Source organism: Protobothrops mucrosquamatus, unplaced genomic scaffold (assembly GCF_001527695.2).
Source record: "Protobothrops mucrosquamatus isolate PMUCROS unplaced genomic scaffold, P.Mucros_1.0 scaffold_16, whole genome shotgun sequence".
Classification (NCBI taxonomy): Eukaryota; Metazoa; Chordata; class Lepidosauria; order Squamata; family Viperidae; genus Protobothrops; species Protobothrops mucrosquamatus.
In genome coordinates this window covers 40335-50319 of record NW_015386092.1, presented here as the reverse complement: position 1 = coordinate 50319, position 9985 = coordinate 40335, and the positions used below count along the sequence as shown (strand labels likewise).

The window sequence follows — 9985 nt, the reverse complement described above, 5'->3', positions numbered from 1 at the left end:
CACTCTCAACAACCTTCGCCACAAAGCGAAGGTTGGAGACTGGACGATAGTTGGCCAATACATCTGGGTTCAGGGAAGGCTTCTTAAGGAGGGGCCTCACCACCGCCTCTTTAAGGGCCGTGGGAAAGGCACCCTCCCCCAAAGAAGCGTTAACGATTCCCTGAAGCCAGGCTCGTGTACCCTCCCGAGCCGCCAGTACTCTACTGCATTTTTGTTATTTTTACTTCATCTGGGCTCAGGTTTCTTAAGATGGAAGTCAGAATTCATAAGCATAATGGCTGCAATTACAGGTAGTCCTTGCTTACCAACTGCCTCATTCAGTGACTGTTCAAAGTTATAATGTAGAAAAAATAATTTTATGACCAGTGCCCACATTTATGACTTTTGCAGTGTTCCTCAATCATGCAGTCACCATTATGGTCAGTACACATTGTCCTGTGCCTGACCTCTTATTTTTCTTTTATTCCCCCCTTGTAGAGTGGGGAGAGATTAGAGAGGAAGGGATTACAAAGGAGTAAGCAGGCACACAATGGGAAATACATATCAAAAGGAACGTGGTGGTGCCAGCTCAGGGCTGGGATCTATGAGTGCGCTACACAAACAGCCCAGTGTATTCCCCATTGGGTTCCTGCCCACTCTCTTGTAATCCTTTCCTTTCCAGTCTCTCCACTCTGCGAGGGGGGAAATGTGTCGGGCACAGGACAGATTGCCTACTAAAATTGCTTGGGTTTTTTTGTCCCCCACCTTGCAAAGTGGAGAGATTGGAGAAGAAGGAATTACAAGAAAGTAGGCACACAATGGGGAATAATACACCAGGCTGTTTGCATAACATTATCATGGCTCCCAGCCCTGTCACCACTGCATTCCTTTCAACGTGTATTCCCCATTGTGTGCCTGTTTTCTTCTAATCCAGGGGTGTCAAACTCACAACGTCACGTGACGTGATGCAACGTATTGTGACTTTTTTTCCATTGCCAGCAATGGGTTGGGCGCGGTTTCGGCATGACGCATCCGGCCCACGGGCCAGCAGTTTGACACCCCTGTTCTAATCCATTCCTCTCCAATGGATGTAAATACAAACATTAATTCCATTCTTGCTAATTATCCCAGCACCGGAATGAGCCTTTCAAAGGGCAGGGGAGTGGTTAGGAGGCAAACAAAAGCCCAGGGTATAAAACTGATTAGTCCTTGTCAGTTTCAAGCCAGAAGGGAATGGGGAATGGAAAGGAAAGCAGTCCCTATCACCCGATTTCCCACTTAGCAAACATTTCACTTAACAACTGAGCTGCCAGTCCCAATTGCGGTCACTAAACAAGGTCCTATACTCTCACTGTACAGACTCTGGGTATATCCAAGTTTAATTGGACTCAATATGAAGTCTTCTCTTAGTATTTTCTTGCTGGCTCCTTCCTTTGCAGGAAGAGACTGTAGCTGAGCTCCGAACTGTGGAGAGTGAGGCAGCTTCATACTTGGACCAGATCTCTAGGTGGGTACCTTCTTGCAGAGCTTTTCCAGTTTTTTCCTCATAGGAGTAACTCTTTTGAGTATAGGTTGTCTTGTGTCCCTACACCATCCACTTAAGCACTTCACCCTTTTATTTCAGATACTACATCACACGAGCAAAGCTGGTTTCTAAAATAGCAAAATATCCTCATGTGGTAAGTGTTAAGTGGAGGACCATTAGGTAGATTAGAAATAGTTGAAAAATTTCTGGAGCATGTTCTCCTTGGAATTAATACTATGTAGTCCAGGGGTCTTCAGACTTGGCCCTTTTATGACTTGTGGACTTCAACTCCCATAATTCCTCAGCCAGTGTGCCTGGCTGAGGAATTCTGGGAGTTGAAGTCCACAAGTCATAAAAGGGCCAGGTTTGAAGACCCCTGATGTAGTCTGTGAATCAAATGCTTAGAGCTATATTAAATTAAGATGGGCGGTCCCTAGAAACTCTCATAATTGTATTGCTGAATATTTGGTTACATTTTCTGGAGATTTAGGACCAAAATATGAGTAAAATATTATTTTAAAGCATGGTGATTAGCCTTCTTAACTTTAACACACACACACTTTCCCAATTGGAAAAAGTTGCCTGACCCTGCCCAAAGCACACTTCCTTGCTTCAGATTCCCTTTCTGGAGGTTTTACATAGAACTAGTCTTCCAACCAGATTTTAATTAATAACATTTTAGAAATGGTTGGCGTTCAGTTTTTGAAAACCGTGAGACGATGACAGATTTTGTATGATTAAAACAGAGATGGAATGAGACTCCTTAGCTACAAGTTGTCTTAGTGCAGAGGTAGGGAATCTGTACCGCAACTTCCAGTAGCATCAATAATGAAGAATGTTAAAAGTTCCTCACTCCTGCCTTATTGTATGATAGGGACTAAAAGCTTCTGGTTAAATAATTGTAGGAGGATTACCGCCGCACAGTGACTGAAATGGATGAAAAGGAATACATCAGTCTCCGGCTCATCATTTCAGAGCTCAGAAATCAATACGTAAGTCAATATATTGTTTCTTCCCAGGTTGGAAGATAATATCCCTTCTCCTGATTAAGTAAGAATTTTCTATAGCAGAAGTACAGTAGGTATGGACTTTTGGCCTCCATGTGTTACTGAATTCAACTCGCCAAGTGAGGACTATTAAAAGTTGCAAATAAGTAGTATGTAGAGTACTGTGGTTTTGTACCATTGTTTTAGATTATTTATTTAGACTGATCGTTTGTCCAGCAGAAGCAATTATCAAGTCTTAACTTGTTGCTGAAAGAAATGTGGTGGTATCTCCTTTCTAAGGAATAATAATACTTATATAGACAAACTAGCGAGTAACAAATTGCATAGGTACTGGGAGACTTGAGAAAGGGATTGAAATGATTAGCAGAGAGGAGAAATATTTCTGTTTTTAGTCTGTAATGCGACTGTATATTTCATGGTTGCTGTCCATGAGAGAATAATGGTTAATGTTGCCAAAACCATTGAAATCTCAGGAGATACAGTAAAATATATGCTGGTTAACAGATAAAACAAACCTTTGGATGTCTCGCTTTTAACATATCTTTAACATATCAGAAGACAGGCTTAAAATACAGAAGGATCTTGACAGACTTGAACATTGGGCGCTATATAACAAAATGAAATTCACTTAAATATGAGCCAGCAGTGTGCTGCAGCTGCCAAAAAAGCCAACACAGTGCTAGGCTGCATTAACAGAGGGATAGAATTAAGATCATGTGAAGTGTTAATACCACTTTATAATGCCTTGGTAAGGCCACACTTGGAATACTGCATCCAGATTTCGTCACCACAATGTAAAAAAGTTGTTGAGACTCTAGAAAGAGTACAGAGAAGAACAACAAAGATGATCAGGGGACTGGAGGCTAAAACATATAAAGAACGGTTGCTGGAATTGGGTATGTCTAGTTTAATGAAGAGAAAGACTAGGGGTGACATGATAGCAGTGTTCCAATATCTCAGGGGTTGCCACAAAGAAGAGGGAGTCAACCTATTCTCCAAAGCACCTGAAGGCAGGACAAGAAGCAATGGATGGAAACTAATCAAAGAGAGAAGCAACCTAGAACTAAGGAGAAATTTCCTGACAGTTAGAACAATTAATCAGTGAAACAACCTGCCTCCAGAATTGTGAATGCTCCAACACTGGAAGTTTTTAAGAAGAGACTGGACAACCATTTGTCTGAAATGGTATAGGGTTTCCCAGTGCTTTTTTTCTAAAAAAAAAAAAAAAAAAAAAGGTACCGGAACTCACACCCGTCATACAACCCACCTTGCCTACCCTACAAGGTTCCATCCAAAAAAGGTGCCGGAACTCTGTTCTGGGCGTTCTATGAGAAAAAAAGCCCTGGGGTTTCCTGCCTGAACAGGAGGTTGGATTAGAAGACCTCCAAGGTCCCTTCCAACTTTATTATTATTATTATTATTATTATTATTATTATTATTATTATTATTATTATTATTATTATTATTATTATTATTATTATTATTATTATTATTATTATTATTATTATTATTATTATTATTATTATACAGACAAATGAGTAACATCTACTGTATGTCTCTGTTTTGTGCAGATATGGTTAGAGAAACACACAAATGGATCTTTATGCACAGAGTTTCCATATAATTGTGCAGACTTCTTGATTTTGGAACAGTCCCACTGATCACCCTCTGATAACGTGAAGCTGTCCAATCTGTTTGGTCTGCAAATGCCAGACAAGAGTTTAAGTGTTGCTGATTTAAATTCTATTCATGCCTCGCATTGATCAGTCTGAATAGCTTCTTTGAAGGGTGTAATTAAAAATAAGGATAGAGTAATTGATACTTTTTGGCCTACTGCCTTGGTTAATAATTACATCACCTATTTTACACAGATCCTGTGCTTTTTTGGGGGGACATGAAAAAGGAAAATATTACACTCTATCCACATATTATAATATGTAGAACTTATAAACTGGGCTCACATAACATTCTAATCCTAATTCACCAAAGAGTATACCATGTGACCCCAGGCAACTGTGGATTCTTCCACAAACCATATTTAAACAAAGTGCCATAGTACAGTCTGCGAACCAGGACACAATAATAAAAATGCAATCAACTGTGTTACTTCTACAGATTTCTTTTTAGTATTTCCATAATTTATTTGGACATTTTACATGTTTTTATGCTATACTGAGAAAAACATAAGTTAAAATTGCTTCCGTTCTAAAATGAATTAAATGTGAAAAGTCTCTTGCAGTAAGCTAATTGAGGGCAATATGATAAGAATTAATTCTGCTGGGAAGTCTTGGACATGTGCTCACTTTCTTTTGTGAAATCCTTAATAATTGAGTACAACATAGGAAGAAAGCTTTCTAACAGAAATGTTTTTCTCACTGAAAGAAAGGTTGAAGTTATTGTCAAGAAGTTAAAGATGTCATATACAGAATGCAAGTAATGGAAATGGGACAACTCGCCACAGCCAACTTGCCGTGGGACAACTCAACAAATGCAAAAGTTTAATTTTGATGGAACCATGGCCAGTAATAATAAAGTCAATCCAGAAATACAAGAGTTACAATAATTTTGACGAAAACGTGGTTACCAATAATAAAAGTACCTGAATGAAATGATTAATACAGCGTTGAATTGTCCTGTGGCGAGTTATCCTGTGGCAAGTTGGCTGCAGCGAGTTGTCCCGTGTGAGTTGACCGTGGTGAGTTGTCCTAGACCCTGCAAGTAAACCTAAATACTAACACTAGTTTTAGTGAATTCATCAAGAACGTGAAACTAAGCACATGTTTCTGAGTTAAGACTGCCATTGAAATATCTATCTGCTCATTGTTATTAATGTTATTAATGCTTTTATTTATTTATGTAAATTTACTGGCCACCCAACTCCAGTGGACTCTGGGTGATGCACAAAGCTAAAAAAGACATAAAAATAACTAAACATATTAAATCAACAGGCATCCCACACTAAAATGTTCTCATAACAAAATCCACAAAACAAAACAGGGACCATTAAACAAATAACAAACATCAACCCCAGGCCTAGGACCAAAGTCAAGTTTTCAAACCTTTCCAGAACCCTAGGAGAGAGGGCACCATCCTTATGTCTGGGGGTTGCTGTTTTGGCATGTGTGTGTGTCTGTGTGTGTGTGTGTGTGGTGCAACAGAGAACGTACACTTCCTAGGTCCCACAGAAGGGCAACATTTAATGGAGGGGACCTAGAGCATACCCACTCTACTGGAACTTGATGGGCAGGAACACCAAGAGGCACTTTGAGAAATTCTGGTTTCTTTCTCAGCCTTAGAGATCTTTTTTATAATCTCTTCATGTGGCACAGCTACAACCAGGAGTTTGGAAGCTTTCACTTACATTGTGGGCGAGTGACAATTTGTTGGTCATTAACACTGGCCAATAACAGCTAATATTTTTCTTACAGTATGAAAAAAACATTTAATCATAGGCCATGCAGCTAATTTGTACCGTTTGGGCACTTTTGGTAAATATAATAGAAGTGGCAATTTATCATTTCAAGAACACCGGTATTCAAGACTCATGTCAACACTTCAAATGCAAGCCAATTTGAACTACTGTTATGGTTCTCAATCTCTCAGCTGCTGTAGGTTTGTTAATTTTGTGAAAATAATCCTCTGTTTAGTTGATAGTATCTTAGAGTCCTTTGTGGGGAACCCATGACTCCATGACATCGGTTTAATTTTAACTTGGTAGTTTCCAAACTAACCTTGCATTTTTTAAGCTCTTATTCTATTCAAAAACGGTTAAAATACAAAACTCCAACAAATTTAAAAACAAAAAAACCACAAAGCAAACATGACATTGAAAAAAAGGTGCATAAAAAAAAGAAAAAAAACCACACATATACATATATTGTCCCCCCAGTTGAATACTGATTAATACATTACTACAATATTGGTTTTCCAACCTTTGCAAAACAGGCCCAGAAAAAATAGTGATAGAAAAGACAAGGTTAAACCCTCTGTTAACAAACTGTTATTGTAGCCAACTCATAGAAAATTTACCATGGCATCTTGTCCCAAATCATCTAAAAAGTTAAGAGTAATTCATCCTGGATCCAATATCCACATTTGTTTCTTAATACCATCTCTTTATCAGTTGTTGTCTAATTAAGTATAATAAATTCAGTCTCCATAGTTGGTCTATCTTCCCAACAAAGTCCAGATGAAAGTCGTTTCTGATGAAATGTGACAAATCCATTCCCCAATCTCCTTCAGTCCTCCCAGGAAAAACCAATTTGTCACTTCTCTCTTCAGGCAAATGTCTGCTATTGTAAAAGAATGCAGGCTTATACTTCAGAGAGGCGTATGCCGGCTCAGTTGTTTCTGTGTCTGTATAGTCGATATCTCCAACAGGTCTGCAGGTTTCAGATTACATTCCTTTTGTAAATCTAATTTATCGAGAGCTACATGCATCTGAGTATTTTCAACAAGCATTATCATTTCATCAAACTTTTAAAAAAAACTTTCAACTAAAAATTGCATATTGCCAAAAAGTCTTTTTTTGGGATATCAGCCACCCTTGTTTGTAATCTTATTCATTGTTGCTCTATGTAACTTAGTCAGGAAATGCAGCCAAGAATGCTGAAGCAGAAAAAAACAGGAAAGATATTTTCTGGCTATTTTGATCCAAGATTAAAAAATAAATAAAATTTTGCAAATTAAAACATGTATAAACCCTGTGGTGAGAGTCCAATATTGATGTAAATCAAATGAAAGGACTTTCACCATCTAAAGATGTGCCATGTTTCCTTACGAGAAAATGAAAGTTATTCAAAACAGCAACATAAAGGGGGGGGGGGGGACAGTCCAGCAGCGGATTAAAATAAAGCAGCATTCAGCCAGCTGGTCAACATTTGAAGATGAACAAGTGAAACAGAAAATTCAAAAAGTGAAGCTAAAGCCCAGGCGTGCTTAAAAAAACAAACTGCTTTAAAAAAAGATGGATGCCCTTGACTTTCCAACTGCTCCCAAAGGGAACTGAAATTTTCAAGACTCCCCTTCCCAGTTGGATCCATGGCCATCCAAAAGCTGTCTTGGGTCATTCCTAAGTGCTTCCATTCAAATCCAGGAAGCAGCCCTGCCAGAGAACCAGCTTTGGCAGCAAAATTAGCAGATTGTCGGCAAGAGAGAAAAAGCCTCTTACCATTCAGCAGCCATCTTGGGGAGGAGTCCCTAACCTTGCATTTCTTGAAGTGTAGAATGTTGTTGGGCAATAATCTGTCTTTCCCTGGAGAGAAATATGATATTCATGGCCAGCCAAATATATCCTGCCAGAGTCAGAAAAAAAAAACTAACAACCAGGTTCTCTCCTTCCAGGTGACTCTGCATGACATGATTCTAAAGAATATTGAGAAGATCAAGCGACCCCGGAGCAGCAATGCAGAGACCCTCTACTGATCTGGCTACATTCTGAACTTATGAACTCTTCAGTAGGCTCAAGACAGTCTTTGCCTCAGTTTATGTGACTATCAGGATGTAAACGCTGGCTGGAAACAGTCCCCACCATACTTTTAGTTAAACATCTAAAGAAACTCTCCTAGTCCTTTTCTGGTTGGTTTTTTGTTGGGTCTTTGAATTTCCCCTTTTCCTTACCATGTCTTTGAGATACAGGTTAGAGCAGAATGTCTCCTCCTATATTGGTAGGAATAGGAAATTTGCTAAGCTGTTCCAGGCAAGAATCCCAGGATCAGAAGCCCTAAATCAGGGGTAGGCAACCCAAAACACTCAAAGAGCCTTCGGTGGACCCATTTCCCACCGAAAACAAAACACTGGGAGCCGCAAAACCCTTTTGATATCTAAAATGAAGATAACACTGCATATATCCTTTTTTACCTTCATTATATGTATGTATGTGTGTGTGTGTGTGTGTGTGTATTCAAAATTTGGATTGCTAACAAAGAATTAAGGGAGAACTGGAATAGAGATTCGAACCTGGGCTGTCTGCATGTTAGGCAGATGTATTAACCTCTAGGCCACAGGTTCTTTCTCACTTTGTCAGCTATGAGACAGGGGAGAAGAATTATCTTGAGTTTGGTGCACCCTGTCGGCCCAAATATGGGAGAAAGGAATCTTTTGCCTGTATCAGCTCAAACTAGAGCCATCCGCAGGCTTAGCAGTCGCAACTGCGACATTATATGTGTTTTTCAAGATTTGGATTGCTAACAAAGAATTAAGGGAGAACTGGAATAGCCATTTCGAACTTTTTAGTTCTCCCTTAATTCTTTGTTAGCAATCCAAATTTTGAAAAACACATATAATGTCGCAGTTGCGACTGCTAAGCCTGCGGATGGCTCTAGTTTGAGCTGATACAGGCAAAAGATTCCTTTCTCCCATATTTGGGCCGACAGGGTGCACCAAACTCAAGATAATATATATATATATTTATATAATATAAAGGTAAAAAAGGGTATATGCAGTGTTATCTTCATTTTATATGTCAAAAGGGTCTCTCTCTCTGTCCCTCCCTCCCTCTCTCTCTCCCTCTCTTTCTCTCTTTCTCTCCCTCTCTCCCCCCCTCTCTCTCCCTCTCTCTGATCTTCTGCTCACCTGGCAAGCTGGCTTCAAGCTGTTCTCCAACAAGCTCAGGGGTAGGCAACCTCGGCTCTTTTATGACTCATGGACTTCAACTCCCAGAATTCCTGAGCCAGCATAGCTGGGCTAGCTAGCTCTCTCCTGCCCTTCCTGCTTCCTGCAGAGACGCAGCCAAGGCAGGAGCTTTTCAGCTCGTCGGAGAACACCGTGAGTCCACTCTTTTTTTACACACACACACAGAGAGAGAGAGAGAGAGAGAGAGAGAGAAGGGAAGCACAAGTGCCTCTCTCTGTCTCTGTCTCTCTCTGCAAATGGCGGAGGAGGCTGGGAGCCGCAGGGGAAGGCTCAAAGAGCTGCATGCAGCTCCGGAGCAGCAGGTTGCCGACCTATGCCCTAAATGGTCCAGGTCTAGCAACCCTGACAAACTCCCTTATAGGTAATTTGTCCCTGCAAAGAGTACTGTCAGGTTCTACTCAGAGATGATTTTTCTGGTCATAAGCTTCACTTCAGTCTTCCCACTGAAATGCAGTTTGGGCAAGAGAGCACCCTTTTCATCTCAACATGGTTTGCCCTTATCTAACCTTGTGACCTGTCCAATCATGCAAGTTTTAAAGCCAATATAAGTTTCTCCTTTCTGCCCATACTTCTTCCATTACATTTATTTATCGTTCTGAATCCACACACTGTATCTTTTCCAGAGGTTTGTGAGGAAGTAAATCTCTTGCCTAACAACTCTAGCACAGCATCTGAGTGTAGTGGGCATTCTCATGCTTTTTTTTTTCTTGGGGCAAGGCAAATCTGTTTAGACAGTTTGGCAAAATTGGTATGTCTATAATTTCAGTATGAATGATGAAGCACGGAAGACCTGAAGTATCTTTAATTCCATTTTCTTTCCTGCCCTAATTAAATGAGCCTA

At 40.0% G+C, this 9985-nt stretch overlaps 1 protein-coding gene across 4 annotated transcripts in view; it reads left to right on the top strand.

Moving 5' to 3' along the window:
- Window positions 1-8080, top strand: part of LOC107298683 (proteasome activator complex subunit 3) — a 43559-nt gene extending 35479 nt beyond the window's left edge. For 2 of the 4 annotated variants that reach the window (XM_029286686.1, XM_029286667.1), the window contains exons 8-11: window positions 1419-1486; window positions 1604-1658; window positions 2410-2496; window positions 7855-8080. In XM_029286686.1, coding sequence (XP_029142519.1) covers window positions 1419-1486; window positions 1604-1658; window positions 2410-2496; window positions 7855-7935 — 291 coding nt within the window. In that variant the 3' untranslated portion in view covers window positions 7936-8080. Of the gene's footprint in view, window positions 1-1418; window positions 1487-1603; window positions 1659-2409; window positions 2497-4082; window positions 4597-7854 lie in introns of those variants that run through there. The other 2 variants (XM_029286652.1, XM_015828095.1) reach the window with 1 other exon arrangement.
- The last annotated feature ends 1905 nt before the right edge of the window (window positions 8081-9985 follow it).